Genomic DNA, 22046 nt, shown 5'->3' with positions numbered 1-22046 from the left:
GGTTGTGATGCTGAACGAAGCCTATTCCAGAGTTGAATACCGCGTGGAGCGGGAGGGTTTCGACAGTGTTCCCGCTCTGATAAGATATTACGTGGGCAACCGAAAACCAGTTTCCCAGGTGAGTTTTAACCATGTCCAACCAGAAATTGGAAACCGGAAGTAAGTAAATTATATGGTCTGGGATTGGCTGGTGACCAGTGTAGGGTGTAAACTACCTCTCGTCCAAAAGTCGGCTGGGAAATGGTGCCATCCTACCCGCAATACCAATGGGCACCGGGGATTGAGAAAAATTGTGTTAGCTTGAGGTTCTCGCATCCACGAAATGCCTCGGTGTTGTATGGTGTTCCGCACGGTTCAATTCCGGGGCCTCTGCTGTTTTCATTGAACTGTATCTTCTCCATTTGGGTACCATCTTTCTGTCAGATCAAGCCCAGTTTTATCCTTTTATCTTGATCCAGCACTTTGTATGCAGTAGTGGTTACAGTTGAGTTGAGGTAAAATCCAACTAGGGTTGATGTACAGTAAAGTCTCGTTATATCGATATCGGATATAGCGATAGTCCCGGTTATATTGATACTATTTATATGCACGCACGGAGAAAATTAGATGCAAACAGGGTCGGATATATCGATAGTCCCGGTTATATCGATATTTTTTCGGACTCCCTTGAATATCGATATAACGAGACTTTACTGTATTTGGTTTCAGTAGTTCATGCAGTTCCAAAATGACAGAAGATTGAGATGAATTGCGTCATTTATATTTCAGGTGGTGGGAGCCATTATCTTCCAGCCCATCAACCGCATGCTGCCATTACGCTGTCTGGAGCACAAGTATGGATTGTCCGGTAACCCTCGAGAGGCGGGGCTGATCGAAGAGGAGCGGCGCCGTCAGAAGCGCCTCAGCCTCAACATCACCAACGGGCAAGTACAAGACAATGCGCACGGCGGCTACGATGGAACACACTACCACAGTAACGGCATGGCTCGAGGAAGCCAGCTCAGGTTGGTCCACAATGTCTGTCGGTGACACGGTTTTGCTGTCTTGCTTTAGTCTCTCTAAATTCCTATCTGGCCACGTGTTGGGAATTATTCAGCGTTCTAATCTGCTCAGGTTGAAGGGTCGTTGCGGCAGCCAACCCGCAAGTCTCAATCACCTCCCGGAGAAACGGCGGCCACTCAAAGCGCACCAATCGGAGAGCTTTCTGCCACTCGGTGAGTAGAGACGACATAGTACTTAAAATGGAATTGGAATTACCCAATAATTTCATTCATGAAAACAGAACGGATGGTTCCCTATGTCAAACAGTTTTCGTTTCAAGTATGTGTTCAGCTGCACAGGTTCCCCCACTCTGTACTAACAAACATTTGTGTCTAACATGCAGGCTCCAAACCTTCAAACCGGCAGCACTCGGACACCAATCTCCTCAGTCCAAATACCAAGTCTCCTGTGTTCCGGACTGGCAGCGAACCCTTGCTTAGCCCGTCAGTCCCACGGAGGTTGGCGGAGCCACTGGCAGGTGTGAAGATTCAGATGAACTAGCCAGCGATTACATTTTTCATATCAGAAACGATAAGATGACTCACTGCAAACAAGCTCCTTTCAATTTCCTCCGGATAATGCTCAGATACGAATAAAATCAAATTGGATTTGCCCGTTTCCTCACATGCTTGTCACCATGCGCTACTCCGATTTGAAGATAGTCCAAGAAATCAATTCAAAGAGGCGACTGTTTCTGGATTAAATATAGAAATCTGGCAAATCATTTGTGATCAGAAGTTCATATGAGTGTCGCGAGGTCAAAGTGGATCAATAAGGGCAAAAACCAAATGCGTATTGGGAATGGTTCCAGGTCAACCGATCCGGGGTTCCGACAGCCAGCTGTGTCCCAAACCTCCACCCAAGCCCAGCAAGGTTCCGTTGGCACGACTCCCTCGTTTCCCAGGTCTGCCCCCTAATACCACAGAGCCCGCCTACCCCAGCCTCTCTTTACCCACCTGGGACTCAACCTCTGGGGAAGCCCCTCTTTGTTCGTGGAGGGTAGGAGGTAAGATCATTATTATATTTATCTCTGTTTTTAGGGCTTTGTAGCGATTCTCAGTCACCAGAGCTCATCTGAGATGGGCCGATAGGGAAAAGTGTGGTCCGACGAGTCCACGTTTCAAACTGTTTTTGTACATTCCTTATTTATTCCGGTTGTGCCACAGGTCCTCCTACACCACCGGCAAAGTCTTTCCACGAGGACCCGCAAAGCTCTTCCTGCTGTGCACTCCCACAGATTCAGTTCCCTAACTGTGAGGCAATCCCAGGACGAAGTGAATGCCTGGCGCAGACTCCCGCAGACCTCGGATCCTGCAGCCCGCCGGAATGGAATGAACCCGCCTCTCCCGACTCGATCCCAGGCAACGCCCGTGAACTAGAGCAGCTGCCGTGCAGCTATGTTGAGAGACTGAGGCAAGAGGGGGATGCGGCGGGAGGGCAGAGAGGGCTGGACAGAAGCTCTTACCATCACGCCATCGAAGCTTTAGAAAACACCAGTGAGGAAGAAGAGGAGGAACGGGAGGAACGGGAGGAACGGGAGGACGGAAACAGGAACCTTTTCCTAAGGCCGGTGGTGGAGACGGAGTCGGCGTTCCGACCGACAGAGTTCAACTCTTGCCTTCTACCGGCCGAAAACAAACCCTTGGAGATGTTGGTTTTGAAGCGAGCCAAAGAACTGCTTCTGAGCCACAACCACCACAGTATAGCAAGGCACCTGCTCATGGCCGACTGCCAGGTACAAACACACACCCGTTACGAGGGCCTGACCTCAAGCCTCGCGCGTCACTACAACCCACATTCGACACCCGATTCCCAAACCTCATCTCCACTTTCAAACCGCCCTGTGAAAGCTGACCAAACCACCCCCCCCCCCCACCCCAACAATATATCTAAATGCATCTCTTGATTCTGCACTATGTACAGTCTTGTTTATAGAACGGTTTTTGCACATCTACATTTGTACAGTATACAGTTGACATTTTTATTTTGTTATGCTTAGAATATCTTGTTTTCTATCCTTTCACTCCCACCCCAACCCCATCCCTCTTCAATTGCTGCTGTGGACTGCAAATTTCCCCATTGCGGGACGAATAAAGGTATTCTGATTCTGATTCATGCTTTCACAAGGATCTTTTAGTGGCCCATATGCAACGTGTTGTTTTTGTTCCTGAACCATAACAAACAGAGGGTGATTCCAGGACACTTGTTCTGCGTCACATCCCGGTGATACCAAAGCAAGGACACTTCAAATCCGATGACCGATCTCCATGTTGTTTACTTACTCGAACGCTTTTATTGATATGAAAGAGAGGCGCTACATGTAACAGATGAGTCACAGTTTTGTTTGTTGTTGCCGAGCAACCAGCACTGCTGGTCGATTCTAGATTGTTGTGAGGAAATTGTTAAGTGGCCCAAACAAGAACTGGTCCATGCATCTATTTTGAGAGGAAGTCATGTACGGATGTAGTATACATCCTTGACAGATCACCCAGATATCAATGATCCGCATCGTTAAGCGTTGACGTTTTACCTTGCAGGTGGCAAGGATACTCGGTGTGACGTCTGAGCAGAGAGGTCAGATGGGGGTCGATTCGGGTCTGGAGCTGATCACATTGCCGCATGGACAACAGCTGAGACTGGACCTGATGGAACGGTATGGACTACGTTTCCACAGTTAAAACAGGCACAAACCGGGTCTTCCTGACATGTTTTAATCAAAATACCCCGAGGATCAATACCTAAATCTGCATGAAGCAGAATCAGTTAGATATTTTTGGATTATCCATCCATCCATTATCTGCCGCTTATCCGGAGTCAGGTCAAAGTCAAAGTCAAAGTCAGCTTTATTGTCAAATATGCTAATATGCATGACATACAGCAAAGATGAAATTATTGTCCTCTCGGATCCAGCATGCAAGGCACTTATAATGACTTTAACAAACATAATAAACATGAAAACGCCAATTTGCCGGGAGAGGGGAGCCGCTGCGTGTTCACGCGCCGCCATCTTGGGAAAAAAATAATAATAATAACAAATATGACAACACAAAGACACAGTCATTCATTCTTCAGGACTTGCTGTACCCTCTTTGTGATGACATGAAGCAGTTCTAGATGAAAGAGAGGATCAAAGCATCCATGTCAGCAGTGGATCAGGGACGTCATGGTGGAATTTGTACGTCTACTACAAGCTAAATGTTGAAAGCAAACACGAAGCTGTAGCATCCATTATCCATTATTATGTAGCATCCAGGTCGCGGGGGCAGCAGCTTCAGTAGAGAAGCCAAGACTTCACTGTCCCTAGCCACTTCTTCCAGCTCTTCCTGGCAGATACCGAGGTATTCCCAGGCCAGTTGGGTGACATTCCTGGGTGGTCCCCAGGCTCTTCATGCCTTGATCACCTCAACAGGGAGGTGTCTAGGAGGCATCCTAATCAGTTGTCCGAGCAACCTCGTGAAACCAAACTCACGATTGGTGTTACAGTTGACAAAGAAGTAGACTCATCAAAGGGCATCTGTTCTTCTAACCTCTTTGCAGACATCACACCATGGCAATCGGTGTTGCTGTGGATATTCTCGGGTGTACGGGCAGCGTAGAAGAGCGAGTGTGCACCTTGAATCGCATCGTTTTGGTGGCGCAGGAGTTGAAGGACACCGTGGGTGACCTCTTTGCGTTCACCGCTCTGATGAAAGCTCTGGAACTGCCGCAGGTAACCATGCCACAAACACAATTTGATGCTGTGGACACCTGTCCAATAGTCCACATATTGGATAAAAAAAACACAGTGGTCTGCCTTATGTACGGATTTCCGTTTGTACATATCCCCGCCTGACCTGAAGTTACGAGCTGCGTTTTGTGTTGCATGATGCAGATCAGTCGTCTGGAGGCCACATGGACGACTTTACGGAGGAACTACACGCAGACGGCCATCAGCTATGAGAAAACGCTCAAACCTTTCTACAAAAATCTCTACGAGGGAATAGGTGCTGATGTCCTTCAACCAAATAATGATTGACCTCCGATTGGACAATTCGAAACACCGGATTTTTCTTCTGACCTCCTTTCAGCCTCGCGGCCTGCTGTGGTGTGCGTTCCCCACCTCTTGCCCCTTCTCACTTTGATGGAACGTCCGTCCGTCTCACCGGAAGGGGCCGAGCTCTGGGACACCAGCGACCAGGGCTGTGACATCATGCTGCGGCACCTCGATATGGCACGCGACGTCGCACACAATGCAAAGAGCTACACCCACAACGCACAGAGAATCATGCATGGTAAAAGCAGTATAAGGTGCAGCGGAGTATAAGGCGCACCCCCAATGAATGGTGTATTGTCAATTTTTTCCATATATAAGGCAAACTGGACTATAAGGCACACGTTTAGTTAATGAAAAACACTTTCCAAAGTTAATATGTAACTACCGTATTTTCCGGTGTATAAGACGCACTGGAACACCCCCAAGGAATGGTGTATTTTCAAACTTTTTCCATATGCAGTATAAGCAGTGTCTGAAACTCATGACATAAAGTTAGCGGACACTAGGGCAGACAACTCTGAAAAGTTGCCTGCCTGGCCATAAAGTTCCCTGCCACATTTTTCACAACTTGAAACACAATAAGAAGACTAATCGCAAAAAAACACATTGTTGCAAAGTATAAAGGATTTTTTAAAATTAAGGAAGTACCGACCACAAATGCCTTGCTTAATTTATTGTAAATACCCCTTGCTGAAGATTTTGCTCCAGTTGTCGCTTGTCGTCATGGTGCACAATGCAATGTTTGCGTTGTCTGCTAAAAGCCACGTGGACTGCTCTTTATAAGCGCTTTTCAGAACTCTCAAGTACACTTTACAGTCACGGTATAGTCCAAAGCACGAAACAGGCTTCTGATATATATATATATATATATATATATATATATATATATATATTTTTTTTTTTTTTAAAGTTGTCGGCCACCCGGGCCGAGACGTTTTGAAAGTTGCACAACCGACGTAATAGGCCTACGACTCAGGCCTCCGGGCAGACGTTATTTCAAACACTGATATAAGGCGCACCGGACTATAAGCCTCACCTTCAATGAATGAAAAATGTTTTACAAATATAATAGCTAGTGTATTTTCCTGTGTATAAGGCGCACCCCAAGGAATGGTGTATTTTCTAACTTTTTCCATGTATAATGTGCACTGGACTATAAGGCGCACTGGACTGTGAGGTGCATCTTCAATGAATGAAAAATGTTTTACAAATATAATAGCTAGTGTATTTTCCTGTGTATAAGGCGCACCCCAAGGAATGGTGTATTTTCTAACTTTTTCCATGTATAATGTGCACTGGACTATAAGGCGCACTGGACTGTGAGGTGCATCTTCAATGAATGAAAAATGTTTTCCAAATATAATATATACATAACTACAATATTTTTCGGTGTATATGGTGCACCTGAGTATAAGGCGCACACCAAGGAATGGTGTACTTTCAATCTTTTTTCATAAATAAGGCGCACCGGATCTATCTATCTATCTATCTATCTATCTATCTATCTATCTATCTATCTATCTATCTATCTATCTATCTATCTATCTATCTATCTATCTATCTATCTATCTATCTATCTATTTACCACACACCGGGACTATAAGGCTCACCTTCAATGAATGAAAAATGTTTTCCAAATATAATATAAAACTACCATATTTTCAGGTGTATAAGGCGCACCCGGAGTATAAGGCACACCACAAGGAATGGTGTATTTTAATTTTTTCCCATGTATAAGGCACACGGACTAATAGGCGCACCTTCAATTAATGAAAAAAAATGTTTCCAAGTATTATAAATACTATATTACCTGGTGTATATGGTGCACCTGAGTATAAGGCGCACCCCAAGGAATGGTGTATTTTCAAACTTTTTCCATAAATAAAGTGCACCGGATCTATCTATCTATCTATCTATCTATCTATCTATCTATCTATCTATCTATCTATCTATCTATCTATCTATCTATCTATCTATCTATCTATCACACCTACCATATTGTCCGGGGTATAAGGTGCACCGGAGTAAAAGGCGCACCCCCAAGGAATGGTGTATTTTATTTTCAAACTTTTTCCATGTATAAGGCACACATTCAATGCATAAAAAACGTTTTCCAAATATAATATATAACTACCGTATTTTCCGGTGTATAAGGTGAACCAGTGACGTGCTGTTAGGTTCATGGCTGGTGAAGCACTGACGTCCTCACAGTCAGATTTACAAACATATGAACTCAACAGAGTAGCTTATTCACTATTTTGATTGGCAACAGTTAACGTGTTTTGTTTAAAATATCATGTCAGCATTCTGTGTGTACAGTGTGTATATGTACACACTGTACACACAGAATGCTGTAGTAGCGTAGAAAAAAAGAATTTATAAAAAAAAATATTTTCGTGTTACCTTTACTTATAAATGAAGTCCATGTGCCGCTCCTTCTGAAGAAAGGCATCGACAACTTCTTTGTAGAAGCCTTCCTTATCTTTCTTCATTTTTAAACGTTTCTCTTTCTCAATGAAGATCACTGCCAGTGAAGAAAGTCGTCCTTCATCAGTCCTGTTCCGACTGTATGTTTTGAGTCTTTTCAGTGCTGAGAATGACCGCTCTACTGATGCTGTAGTAGCTGGAACAGTGAGCATGAGCTTGAGCAACCTTGTCCCCTCAGGAATAGTTTCAAAGAGATCCTTCTGGGCCAAAAAGCTGAGAAGCTGTGCAGGATATTTACATCCATCCCTCACCGTTTGTGAGCTATACAGTTCGGTGTTGGTGTTCCTTTAATGATTATCTCCTGCTTCGATTGAAAGTCCAGTTTAGAAAATTCTTTCAATTTATATATGTAATCCTCCATTCTGAAAATAAGGCCAAGCAACACGAAAAAATGACTGGATGGTTGCACTTAACTTGCTAACTGTTTACTGTAGCTTGCTGTCACTAATTCTATTATTCTGCAGCTGAGGAGTCGCAAGAAGAATCTCTGGAATCACCAGCGCCCCCTGTCATGAGGCAGGAGAACTGTGTGCCTCACCTATGCACACAGTTTTGATAAAAATAAAATAAACACTGTTGTACAGTGTTTATAATGTATAGTTACTGTACATTATATACACCTGTGTGTAGCTCAAGTGTAGAAATTTAGTTCATATACTAAACGTTTTTGAACACTTTCATAGCGATATGCAGAGGGACAGCAATGCGGGCTCACAGCAGAGCAAGCCAGCACAGTTAGCATAGTCATTGCGCAATCCATGGTGAGGCTCAGCCGGCTGCTGCCTCACCGCTCGCCTCTACTTAGTATTTCAACGGTAAATGTGAAAATTCAGCAATTTGGGAAAAAAATACAAAAATGGTGAAGTTAAATGGAAAAGAACTTGAAAGTACAAATCACTAAATAAATATAACGCTTTAATTTACTTTTTCACTTGATATTTCCATGAAGCACGGCCTCACTTGCCTCCCCTGACTGCACGTCACTGAGGTGCACCTGAATCAGAATCAGAATCATCTTTATTGCCAAGTATGTAGAACACACAAGGAATTTGTGTGTAATATAAGGCGCACCCCCAAATAATGGTGTATTTTCAAACGTGTTTCCATATATAAGGTGCTTATATAAGGGTCATCTTTTCAAGAAAATCAAGGCTTTTGGGTGCGCCTTATACAGCGGAAAATACGGTAATTTGATGTAAAACTTCTGCGTGCATATGGATGTTAACATGTTGTCCACATGCGTGTTTTCAGGGTTCCAGTGCGACAAGGACCTGCTGGAGGTCTTCAAGACGGACTTTCAGCTACGGCTCCTGTGGGGGAGTCGCGGCGCTTCGGTCAACCAATCGGATCGCTATGGCAAATTCAACCTGATCCTCACGGCATTGTCGAGAAAACTGGAGCCCCTACCCAAAACGCACACTTTAATTTGACGCGTGATGTCAATCACATTCACAAGCAACGGCGGGTTAAAGGACAACCGACACCATTTATGTGTTTCCTAACTGACATCAGAAAAGCGTTTTATAGCATCTAAAATACCAAAAACACGCAGGCTGATAGCTTTAGTTAAATGCAAAACACCAATAAAAATGACTTAAAGTGTGCTAAAACTGCAAAAAGATGGAGCTGCGAATTTTCAGAAAGTCCCGCCCCCAGTTTGTGAGATCATGCTAAGACGTCTTGCCTTGCTCGAAAATCAAAACAATGGCTTCAGATTAGGAGAAGATGCTTTCTTGTTACTGAACCAGTTATGAGTATGATTCAAATAGTACTGAAGAGGAAGGCATAAATGTTTGCAATCGATTAAAGAAGTTCTTCCAGGTCATTTTGAGGCATCAGGACTGATGTGTATCGTCCCATATAATGCAGAAGATGGCGGCCAAGCTCCGTTGGAAATGGGCTGATTTGTCTCAGCGAATATCAAATAGTTGTCTTGGTGCAACACACAACGATTCACCATCGCGTTATTTATGTGTTTTCCTTCTAATTTCGCCATCAACACAAAGTGGATCAACACAAAGTGGATCAACACAAAGCTTTCAGACCAAACAAAGTACCGCAAAATGCATTGTGTGTCGCTTTCACGGTCAGGGGCGTTCCCTCCGTGACGTGACATCAGGAATAGTCACTAACTCAAAATCAAGACCTCCTGAATATTCAGTGCAAGTCTTATAACATAAAATATTGGTATCTGCAGTGGAATCTTTGTAAAATACGTTCAGTAGATGTCATTTGATGTGATTTTACAAATTATGGACACAACTTGTCTACAGGTGTCGGTTGTCCTTTAAATATAAGTCGATGCAAAAAAACTGTTAATACAAACTCAAGACCACTCTGTGATGCAACGAAACGGTTACCATCAGATGGTATTTTTAGTCTGGCACATTCATCTGTTGCGAATGTCATCGACGATACGTCACAAAATAGACTTTCATCGACTCAAAAAAATATGTCATGAGTAGCCGGATTCACCAAAATGCGTTGGCTCGGGCAGCACTTGTGTATTGTATACACACACAATGACGCCACTGTGTGTTTCCAGACAAGAGCTGGAGTGTGGCGGCGCCCTAAGGAAAAAAATTGCAGGGACAAAACTTGCACTTTCCAATCGAGTAGACGTCTGTGGATAATGCCGATCGCTAAAGTTCTTCATTTCAGTCTTTTCACACAAATCCAGCTAAGGTCTCAATACGAGGTCCGAAGTGATTCTTTGGGGCCGCTTAATAATTAAGTCACGTAAATACAGTGATACCTCGGCTTACGAATGCTTTCGCTGATGAACTTTTCGCCTCACGAACATTAAATTCACGAGCATATACTCTTGGCTAACTAACTAGTTTTCGGCGGACGGACCAAACCACACAGCGCCACGGTGGCTGGCGGACTAGTTTTCGGCGGATGAACACCAAACCACACGGTCGAACAGTGCTACGGTGGCTGGCAGACTAGTTTTCCACACCCCCTTTCTGAGTGCACGCATGGTTTGTTATCGAGTGGAGTAATTTTGCTCTGATGGCACAGAAAAAGACCCCACCACAGGCCAGTGTTAAGCCGAAGAGGACACAAACAAAAATTACGATCGAGCAGAAGAAGGAGACCGTCAAAAAACATGAACAAGGTGTGCGTTTGTGACTTAGCGGCTCAGTAGTATAAGTCGACCATTGCTACGTGTGGCCAAGGGAGTTGCTGTGTTGTTTAAGCAATGGTCTCAGGCAATACAAGAGATTGTAAAACTTCTGTTGATTTGGATAAACAAAAAGCAGATAGCAGGGGACAGTGTGATGGTATTATCGCCGCACGGCAACTTCACTCTGATATCATCAAGAGGCAACGAGGCAACGACATCAACGATCATCACAAAGTTCAATAAAACGACTTGATTATACAGTTCGGTTTATTTCTTTAATTACAATACAATAGCACATTTATTATACATAAAAAGGTATATTTTATGTAGTTTTGAGGCTTATTTAGTAGAAAATGTTATGTTTTATGGGTACCTAGGAACTGATTATTCTTATTTTAATGGTTTCTTATGGGAAATAAATGTTCGGCAGACTAACTTTTCACCTGACACACACTTTCTGGGAACCAATTAAATTCGTGAGCTGAGGTACCAATGTAGTTGGATCCATTTCCTATTCAAAACAAGAGGACAGACGGGTTTGTGTGTCAATGTGACGACACGTGATTATTGTATGTGAAGGTTTCGCTAAAATTGAACTGTACATATTGTGTAGCTTTGACGCCTTTGTTTTGTATATAATGGAGAAAGAAGGAAATGTGTCAATGAATTTAAATGTATATATTCTGAACTATTACTATGCTTAATTTTAATAAATATGTTCTGTGGAGTATGGATGTCTGGACATTACTCGAGTGCAGAGAGGGTAGCTAACGCTAAAGGTATCATTTTGAGAACAAAAAAATCACCTGAGTTAGATTTTTATGCTAATTAACTGATTCGCTGCCATTACCAAATTAATTCGGGGAGTGAAAAGCATGACTTGGATTTCCCAAATTTGTTCGGGTTTTGTTTTTTCATGCTTGGGTGCCGATAAAGCGCTGGCCATATTATTTTCCTTTCCACAAGGGGGCAGCGTTTTCCTCTTTTCCATTCTAGCGCTTTGTTCCAGCTTCAGCTGTTGTTAAAGCGCTATATAGTATTGTATTTTGCACAGTCGCCCCCATTTCAAGATAAGATAAACTATAACTTTTTTCTGATGAAAGAAGAGAGTCTAAGGTTTCTTAGGCTGAATTAAATATTGATCTAGTCCATAAACTCAATATTCTGTGGATCGTGCAATTTGAGTAAAAATTACAAAAACCCTGGCATTAGAGTGGACACATTTTTGCAGATCGTCGCGAGTTAAAATAAAAAATGTTTGTTTTTTTTCCTCCCCCCTAGCATGTCAAGTTTTTTTTTCTCCACTGCTGACCCTCCAGACCAGCAAGATTCCAGTGATTAGCTGAAGCAAGTAGAGCTCATGGAATGCAACATTGTGATGAGAGGTGTACGTGCGCAGTTCCCAATATGTCAGCAAATACAGTGGGACCTCGGTTTACGAACACCTTGCCTTACGAACTTTTCGGTTTACGAACGTTGAATTTATGAAAATTAAACCTTGGCATACGCACTACTTTTCGGTATACACACGGAGTGCCGCCCCACCACGGCTGGCAGAGTAATTTTCGGGGGAAGAACACCAAACCACACGACCGAACAGCGTCACAGCCGGCCTACATTTCCACACCCCCTTTTCTGAGTGCACACGTAGTTCGTCTTCAAGGATTTATCAGGGATACTTTTGCTGTTATGGGACCGAAAAAGACCCCACCATAGGCTCGTGTTCAGCCGAAGAAGACACAAAAGAAAATTACAGTCGAGGCGAATAAGGTGAAGTGTTAAAAGTGATCGTTCGTTCCTGGTTCATGGCTCTTCAGGGTGTTCGAAGTGGCATGGTGAAATCAGCAGGAAGCCAGGTGTTGAACAGAATAAGTTGTTTTAATCTTGTAGACAGCAGGGACATTGTGAGGAGAGACAGAAAGGAAGAGAGGAGAGATGGACGCGCTGGGAGAGCATTTATGTAAGACGGAAAGGATGTGACGTAATAGGATGTGACATCATGTAAAGGCAGGCAGGATATGACGTATCAGGAAGTCCAAGAAAAACAAAACGATGCAAAAAGATGTTTAAAGATGTTCGTATAGCGAATTACCCCAACAAAGGAGATCATTGAGCAACACGAACGAGGTGTGTTTGTCTGACTTCACGGCCCAATAGCAATGTGCTAAGTCCACCATTGCTACCATCCTTCGCAACAAAGAAGCATTACAATACAATAGCACATTTATTATATATAGAATAAGGTATGTATATTGTTTGTGGTTTTAAGGCTTATTTAGTTGAAAATTATATTTTATGGAGACCTGGGTACGGATTATTTTCATTTTAATGGTTTGCTATGGGAAATTAATTTTGGGGATGCACACTTTTCGCCTTACACACTCTGTCTGGGAACCAATTAAGTGCATAAGCCAAGGTCCCATCGTACTATCAAAATCTGCAAACAGAAAAAAAGCATCAGGAATTAAAAGGATTTTTGTGGAATTTTCTTCTGACTTTGGAACCGTGGGCATACCGTTGAAAATCTTCTGCCATACAGCAAGAAAAAAACAAAAAAGTCCTTTGCATCGTTGCTCACTTTATTTCAGCGATATTCTACAAGTTGGATAAAAAAAGGCATTTAGTCCACAAAGTGTCTGACAACATTCAAAGTGAAAAAAATAATAAAAAACACATGTGCATAAGAATATGAGTCTGAGAAAAGTATTGTCGTCGGTTTATTACAATACAGAGGCATGAAAACCTGCACAAAGTTCTTGTAGTGTACCGACGTGGTTTTAAGAGCGAGGCTTTACTTTTTTAGGCTGGTTTCATCAAAAGAGTTAGTGAACACTTCTTTGTGCAGGACTTATTCTTTGTACATTTGCAGGACAAACGTGATGACAATTGAAACAAAATCAACATTGAGAAGCTTGTGAAGGTCTTTGGCTATTTAGTAGTACAGCTTGGTTGAATTTATAACACGTTTTTAGCAAACTTGATCTGTTTCATATTCAACACAAAACTCACAAAAGTCACCACAGGCTCTCCAATGACTTTTTATCATGATCAGAATTATAAATAATATATATTTTTACGACTTTTGAACGGTACCAAGTCGAGCATGAACCAGATTTACACGATGATCCACTTGAATGCTCCGTGGTGGTACTAAAATGCCGGAACGACGGTCGTCGTCTAAGGAGCTGAGCCCCTCCCCCTTTTTCCCTCCGGTGTGATTGAACGAAGAGTTCGCGATACTTGGAACTCCGTTACGGTTTGTCGTCGAATGACCAGATTGAGCGAGTATGAAACGGTGACAAAAAACACAATTTAGAAAATTAATATTTCCACTTTTGCGAAGAGTCTGTGTAAGCTCTGGGTAGTACAGGAGTGGTCCATCGATGAAAAGGTTTCTTCCGCTGTAATCTGTACTTTGAAGGTGCCGGACGTTTCGCTTCTTATCCAAGATGCTTCTTCAGCGAACGAAAGTCTTACTGGTAGTTTCGGCCCTATATATATCCCTACAGGTGCCATGTCTGGACAGTATGTCAATGACATACTGGACAGTATGTCAACGACTGGCCTGATTGCCCTATTTGCTATTGTATCACCTCATCAGCATTACTAAACTAATTCTATGTTGCCTAAGCAGGCTGTTGTACGAACGATCCAAACCTCGCACCGCCATATCGGTTTAGTGACCCTATCATAGTACATATGACGGTGGAAGAAACCTTTTCATCGACTTTTGCGAAGTCTTAAAAACAACCACATCAACTGAGGATATAATAGAACACAAGTAGTCTATACAGTGCTCAATTTAGAAAACCTTCATTTATAAAAAACAAAATCCACAATTTGTCATTGCAAATTTCCCACATTTAAAAAAAAATCAGACATAATAGGACAATCAGTGATTTTTTTCCCCTAACGTAGAATTAAAATGAATTTAAAGAGAGTCTTCGGATTATTCGTTTTTCACATTTTCTACACCAACATGAGCAACTGGAAGACTGAAAGGTAAATTAACGTTCAGTGTTATACTGCATAAACAAAAATATGAACGGGGACGGTCGTCTTAAAAATGTTCCTTAATTGATTAACTGCGTTAATAGGCCTTTGATTATTTTTTTTTCTCAACATCATGACACTGTAAAAAAAAAAGTCAACATTTTGTACCCACATTTTTGACTTCAACAATCTCGGAAAGATGACTTAAATAAAAGGGGTTGAGTTTTTTTTAGTATCGACAGCATCATTCTGCACATTTCACAGCTTCATAAATAAACAAAAATACAAGATTAAGGCGTGGTCACATCTTATGTTTACCTTTGAGCAACACTGTTAGTTTGTCCTAAAAAACCGCCAACTCCCGTGAATTCACCGTCTGAGCGTACACAGTGACGAGGTTAGAAAAAAATCGGAAACAATCGTGAGGAATGGATTCAAAAGATGGAGTCAAAATCATGCATGTCGTTACAAAAAAAAGAGTAGAAAAAAAACGAGGATCTTAAAAAATAAAATAAAATTCAGCAGAGCTTTTTTGTCCTGCTCATCAAATTCAAATGCTGGAGTACTTCGGGGAGCAAAGTGCATCGGTTCTATTTAAAACCATATTGTCTTCCGAAGAGAACGAATCAATAAATCAATCGATCGATCAATCAAGCATTCGATCAATCAATCAGTGAAAACACATTTAAACAGGACATTAAAAAGATACAAATATCTACAAGTCATTCAAAACAAATTATGAGCGTGATCAGGGATGCGGATGATGTCACATCTCAAAATAGAAAAAAAGGATGACAGGGTGATGAGCTAACGAGAGATCGATCAGAAAACCTGAGAAGAAAAAAATCTGGAGCTTTTTTTTTTCTGTTGTTCGGCTTTGAGTTTGGTGAAGAAAGTCTGCCATCTGCTGGCCGAGGAGGGTAGTGGCGGCGGCGGCGGTGGTGGTTGTAGATTGTCCTGCTTGAGCGGAAACCCTGACGTGACCCCAAAATGGCCGTCCGGAGCATGCAAACGCATAACTTACAAGTCATGGCGGAAATATTAGATGACAATAAAGCATTCATTCATTCATTCATTCATTCATTCAACGTACGCTCCGGATTAGCGTGCGCAGTTCGCTAAATAGACACAATGGACCACGTGTGGGAGACGTTAGGCCGTGTTAAGAACATGCAACTTTATATGGAGGACACGTGAAGGCGGGCATGAGGAGCAGAGTGGCGCAGGAAGGCAGGCAAGGCATCACCAACAGATGACAGAGAAAGGATGAGTTAAAAGAACAGTGCGGCGCTGATAGTTAGTGGCAGCAAATATTGAAATCCGCGAGACCCCCAAAAGAGACATGAAAAAAATTAAATTAGCTTGTGAGCGCAGGAGCAAAATACTCTTCCGACACTGTTGTGGTCCATCATTTACTAATTATTTGCGGACAGCGGATGCTTCAGTTGACCTCATACAAGATATCTTGAAAATTTATTAGCTGGCTATCTTGTTATCTACTTGGCTATTTAGCTATTTAGCTAGCTACTGTATTTATTAGCTACCTATTTGCTAGTTATTAGCTATCTATTTGGTAGCTAGCTGGGTATCTACTCGCTAGCTATTAACTATCTATTCTCTAGCTAGCTTGCTATCTTTTGAGTTACTTCCGGCTTGAGTGAACACTGGCGTGTGCGGCAACCACTGCTCACCCACAGAAAAACTGATCCTGTGACTGTAAAGTGACGTTCAGAGTTTTGAAAGGCGCTTAGAAATTAAATGCATTATTATTATTATAAAACATGGCTAAAAAATGCTAAGAGCAGCAGATATAATGCACGCAGTAGAAAATGACAAATGCACATTAGGTAATGCAGTTGTTCATCTGAATTTTTTTTCTCCCATTCATGTCTCTTTCGGGTTTCCGTGGTCTTGTTTGTTTGTTTTTTGAATAGATTAGATTTTTTGTCAGTTCCACAATAATGGAAATGCTGAACTAGCAAACTCTTGTTTAAATAAAACAGAAGAAAAAAAACGAAGGGTGCAAGTGAATGTTGTGCTTTAAGATCATTATAAAAAAAAGGCGCAAAAATTAAATTGGTGCAAAAATTTTGGAATCATTCAACTTGTGGACTTTTTCATCAAACCAATGAGAGAAAAGCTGAATGTGAAATGTGGAGCATCTTCATTTTTTTGCTGTCAATTTGAAGTTTAAGAGCAAAGACGCCGGCCCCTAGTGGCCGGTGACATTTGTTACAGCATCACGCGAGCATCACGTTAAATTTGACTTTGCCGCCATTTTGCAAATCACAGTTCAGTTAAAAGCCTCGAAGGCCGCGTCCGTTATGGATGTGAGAGCATGCCGACGTGCAAACTTGCCCTTTTCTTTCCCTTTCTCATTTCACCACCGCCACCAAAAAATAAGAAAATAACAAAAATCAGCCATCAGCGAGAGCCCTCCACCAACCAAATCAAACCACCTGGCCACCCTGCAGCCCTCAGGAACCTGCACAGTCATACAGAGAAGAGACTCGGTTAAATGACCGGACCAGCCGAGATACAAACGCAACGTTTGCTATCGAATCAAAATCCTCATCACGTTGCGCAGCCTCTTGCTGAAAAATGGATGGCGAGCCTTAAATGTCCCCGTATTTTGTCACAATCGCTGTTTTGGAGCATTTGTTTATCCGTGGAAAAACGTAATAAAAAAGATGGATGGGAGTATACGAATGACGGAAAGGAGAAGATAGGACTATTTTTGGATGTGATTGATTTTTTTTTCGTGAAATGTAGAATACAGGCTACATTAATTAAAAAATGGAATGGATCGCTCCAAAACATAGATCGCTTCGAAAACGTCGATCGCTCCAAAAATGACGATCGCTTCGAAACGCCGATCGCTTCGAAACGACGATCGCTTCGAAACGACGATCACACTGAAACTGCGATCGCTCAAAGACGTTCATCGCTCAAAGACGTCGATCGCTCAGACGTCGATCGGTCCGAAACGCAGATCGGTCCGAAACGCAGATTGGTCCGAAACGCAGATTGGTCCGAAACGCAACTGGTCCGAAACGTCGATCGGTTCGAAACGTCGATCGGTCCGAAACATATATCGCTACGAAACATATATCGCTCCGAAACGTCGATCGCTCCGAAACGTCGATCGCTCCGAAACATCGATCGCTCCGAAGCCTCGATCGCACCGAAGCCTCGATCGCTCCAAAGCGCTGATCGCTCCACAGCGTCGATCGCTCCACAGTGTTGATCGCTTTAATACGGCGATCGCTCTAAAACATGTATCACTTCAAAACGTCGATCGCTCCGAAACATATCGCTCCGAAACGTCGATCGCTTCAACTTGAACAGTTTAAAGGCTTGGAGGCAGAAGAACATGTCCAACAACAGTTTCTCACGTGTATACTGTAGCGAGGTCCTAAAATAAATTCCAGTCTCTTAACAAAAAAAAAAAAAAATGCCAAAGAATCCAAAATAGAAGGCGGTTGAACAACCCTGGGTCGGCATATTTGTAACGGAGAACATCCGTGCCGGTGGAAAAAGGGGCTTGAGGGTGTGGGGGGTAGAAAATGAGCTTCAGATATAGGTGACGGCACCTTTGCAGTTTTTCTCCATCGTGATTTCCACGTAAGTCGTGGGGACGTAGCCTTCTTCGCCGCTCTGTTTTCTTGCCCGCGTCCAGCCGTCGCCTTTGTCTTCCTCGATGATGTACAAAACCTGCAGGGGGGAGTGAGGAGTGACATGCTGAATGAACAACCGGATTAATCCAGAAAAAACCCCTTTGAGTCGAATAGTTGAAATGACAATCCGTTTTCCGAACCACTCACACCCAGGGACAATTTGGAGTGTTCAATCCCCCTGCTATGCGTGTTTTTGAAATGTGGGTGGTAACCGTAGTACCCGAAGAAAGGCCTGCAGAAAATCTGCAAACCCCACACAAGAAAGGCAGAATGGGGAATCGAACCCACGACTTATGCACTACGAGGCTGACATACTAACCACTGATCACCATGCATATTTTAACTCATTCGCTGTCATTAACAAATTGATTCGAGAATTGAAAATATGACGTAGAGCACCATTCCCGAATTTGTCCGGATTTTGTTTTATCTTGCTTGGATGCCGATAAAGCACTGGTCAGACTAATGACAATGTGGCAGCATTTCACTTTTTTCCATGTTAGTGCTTTGTTACAGCTTCAGCTGTTGTTAAAGCACTATTTAAACCAGTATTGCATTGTATTTTGTACATCTGCCCCCATTTCAATCTCATATAACTCCAGACCCATATAACTTAGGAATTAACTCTTTTTTTCTGATGAAAGAAGATAGCCCAAGGTTTTTAACGCCGAATTGAATGTTTATGTAGTCCTAAAACTCAATATTCTGTGGGTCCTGGAATTCGAGTGACAATGACAAAAACCCTGGCACTGGACTGGACACATTACTGCACATCGTCCGGCAGTGAGTGAGTTAAATTGCTCCCTCCATTAGATCCAATATAGCCAATCGTAAGACAAATTATGAAATATAATATAATTATCCATCCCCTTTATATGGGTCGAGACAACATTTTTTTTAAATTATGTGTTTACGTCATGGCTACAGAAGCGAAGCAAAATACGATATATTATGCAACACCTTACAAAATTTGCTCCAAATAGCTAAAAATGAATTTTAAATGAGAGAAAATGATACGAATTACCTCATCTTCAGCTATGATCAAGGTTCCCTCATTCTGACCTGAAGAGGAAGAAAAAAAATCAACAAATAAACATGCGGCTACAGAACTACAAAAAAACGCACGTCCAACACAGGATTTTGGTCTCAGAAATCCGAAAAAAATTTAACCTTACCGTCAAAAGAATACAAAGCTTTGCAATGTCCGATGACGGGCAGCGGGTCGTCGTCGTCAAATTCGTCGTCGAACTCGTGCGGGTCGGCATTGGGGTGTCCCGGTTGAGGGGGGGTTGCGGAGTGCTGATGAGGTGGATGATGCTCCTGACCGGTGTCTTCTGTGTAACTACCTTCCGGACTGTAATGGGACACATTTTTTTCCGCTTTGGAGGTGGGAAGGGGAATAATAGTAATAGTAATAGTAATAGTAATAGTAATAGTAATAGTGGTAGTAATAGTAGTAATAATATTAATAATATTAATACAGTAAAGTCTCGTTATATCGATATCAGATATATCGATAGTCCCGGTTATATCGATACTATTTCTATGCACGCACGGAGAAAATTACATGCAAACAGGGTCGGATATATCGATAGTCTCGGTTATATCGATATTTTTTCGGACTCCCTTGAATATCGATATAACGAGACTTTACTGTAATAATAATAACAAATTATTGTTATTGTAATAACAGTAATTATAATAATAATAACAATAATAATAATAATAATAATAATATTTAAAAAAAAAAAGAATACATTGTACTTATAAGCGTCTTTCAAAACTCTCAAGGGTACTTTCCAGGCAGAGGATAAGAACATTTTTTTCATGTAGGTGAGCAGCGGCAGTCAGACGCGCCAGCGTTCACTCAACCCGTAAATATATGCCACTAACTCAAATATAAAATGGCCACAATAACATTCAAATAAAGTAAAATTACTCACCATGTGATGACAATGCTCTGATCTTATCTTGAAATGGGCATCCCTTCATTTCTAAACCCTAGCTAGCTAGATGTGTCCTAGCTGTAGTTGTACAAAATGGAGGATTACTATATGTATATAGATGGTAGATTTTATTTCACGATTATTAGTTTTCTTTATTTTGTGGCAACCAGATTTCAGCCGATATTTCACAGCAGTTACAGTCAAACTTGGGTTTTTGACCATAATCCGTTCCAGAAACATGTCCGAAAACCGATTTGGTTAAAAACCAAAGTGACGTATAAGGAAGCGGAGGGGGGTCCAGTGGTGGAATTCAGGTGCGCTCAGTTAAATCAATAACTAATTTTCGGTTGTAAACCGAGGCAAAAAAATACATTTTTGGTTGAAAACCGAATTGATTGAGAACCGAGCCCAAAATCCAAGTTTGACTGATTGATAATTGTTAAATTATTGACGAGATTGGTGATGGGTGAGGGGGGGGGGGGAGCGGTACCTCTCTCTGCCTTGGGGGGCGGGATGGTGGTTGTCGACACTGTGCCTGCGGTCTTTGGAGGCCTGCTTTCCTTCTACCTCTGACAACCAAGCCTGTGGGTGGAGTAGGATCAAGTTGTTGAGCTTTTCAGAGCCATCAAAAATATTGAAATTTCATGTTTGGCCAGAAGATGGCGCCATTGAGCTAATCAAATAATACAACCGCTCCACTAGATCCAGTCAGGGTGAGTGAGGGGTGTCCAGATTTTTGCAAAGGGGGCCGGATTTGCTGTGTGGGGCAATCTTGGAAAAACGCCATTATCAGAACTTTTTTTGATTAAAATCGCAATTTTAGAAAATGTAAAAAGATTTACAAAATCACAATTTTAGAGCTTAAAAAAAATCACCATTTTAGATTTTATTTTAAAAATTCTCATTATTATTATTATTATTATTATTATTATTATTATTATATACACTTTTTTAAATTAGAAAATCACATTTTTTTTAGAAAATCATTCCAGAAACTTTTTTTAAATCATTTAAATCACCATTTTATAATATTTTTTAAAAATTAGAAATTCGGCATTATAAAAATGTTTTTAAAAATTAGGAAATCACTATTTTGGAATTTTATTGTATTTAGAAAATCGCCATTTTAGAAACTTTTTTTAATTAAAATCGGCATTTAAAACAATGTAAAAATATTTTGAAAATCACCATTTTAGATTTTATTTTCAAAATTTAGAAAATCGCACTTACATAAACTTTTTTAAAAATTAGAAAATCACATTTTTTTATTTTTTTTATTTAGAAAATCGCCATTATAGAAACATTTAAATCCCCATTTATATATTTTATTAAATTAGAAAGTCCCCATTTTAGAATATTTTTAAAAATTTGAAAATCGCATTCAAACGTTTTTAAAAATTACAAAATCACCATTTTAATTTCATTTTATTTAGAAATCGCCATTATCGAAACTTTTTTTGATTAAAATCACCATTTTAGAAAATTTAAAAACATCTAGAAAATCCCCATTTTAGAATTTAGGAAAAATGTGAACATCACCATTTTAGAATTGTTTTTTAAATTTAAAATTGCCATGATATAAATATTTTTTTAAATTGGAAAATCACATTTTTTTTTATTTAGAAAATCGCCATTACAGAAACATTTAAATCGCCATATTATATGTATATATAAAATGGTGATATATATATATATATATATATATATATATATATATATATATATATATATATATATAT

The 22046-nt window shown here is 41.2% G+C and overlaps 2 protein-coding genes across 7 annotated transcripts in view; one reads left to right on the top strand and one right to left on the bottom strand.

Annotated features, from left to right (window-relative positions):
* Positions 1-11419, top strand: part of bcar3 (BCAR3 adaptor protein, NSP family member) — a 76260-nt gene extending 64841 nt beyond the window's left edge. For all 4 annotated transcript variants that reach the window (XM_089001354.1, XM_089001355.1, XM_089001357.1 and 1 more), the window contains 11 exons: positions 2-118; positions 769-1004; positions 1114-1214; positions 1385-1519; positions 1853-2047; positions 2208-2776; positions 3579-3694; positions 4579-4750; positions 4913-5024; positions 5109-5312; positions 8813-11419. In XM_089001354.1, coding sequence (XP_088857480.1) covers positions 2-118; positions 769-1004; positions 1114-1214; positions 1385-1519; positions 1853-2047; positions 2208-2776; positions 3579-3694; positions 4579-4750; positions 4913-5024; positions 5109-5312; positions 8813-8991 — 2136 coding nt within the window. In that variant the 3' untranslated portion in view covers positions 8992-11419. The remainder of the gene's footprint in view (position 1; positions 119-768; positions 1005-1113; positions 1215-1384; positions 1520-1852; positions 2048-2207; positions 2777-3578; positions 3695-4578; positions 4751-4912; positions 5025-5108; positions 5313-8812) is intronic.
* A 1830-nt stretch (positions 11420-13249) lies between these two features.
* fnbp1l (formin binding protein 1 like) overlaps positions 13250-22046 on the bottom strand; it is an 85135-nt gene continuing 76338 nt past the window's right edge. For 2 of the 3 annotated variants that reach the window (XM_089000170.1, XM_089000172.1), the window contains 4 exons: positions 20798-20889; positions 19537-19715; positions 19386-19423; positions 13250-18398 (listed from right to left, as the gene is read on the bottom strand). In XM_089000170.1, coding sequence (XP_088856296.1) covers positions 18258-18398; positions 19386-19423; positions 19537-19715; positions 20798-20889 — 450 coding nt within the window. In that variant the 3' untranslated portion in view covers positions 13250-18257. The remainder of the gene's footprint in view (positions 18399-19385; positions 19424-19536; positions 19716-20797; positions 20890-22046) is intronic. The other variant, XM_089000171.1, reaches the window with a different exon arrangement.

Source organism: Hippocampus bargibanti, linkage group LG07, assembly GCF_051943395.1.
Source record: "Hippocampus bargibanti isolate YZ-2025 linkage group LG07, ASM5194339v1, whole genome shotgun sequence".
Taxonomy (NCBI): Eukaryota; Metazoa; Chordata; class Actinopteri; order Syngnathiformes; family Syngnathidae; genus Hippocampus; species Hippocampus bargibanti.
The sequence above is the reverse complement of the archived record's forward strand: the minus strand, read 5'-3'. Positions and strand labels throughout refer to the sequence as shown.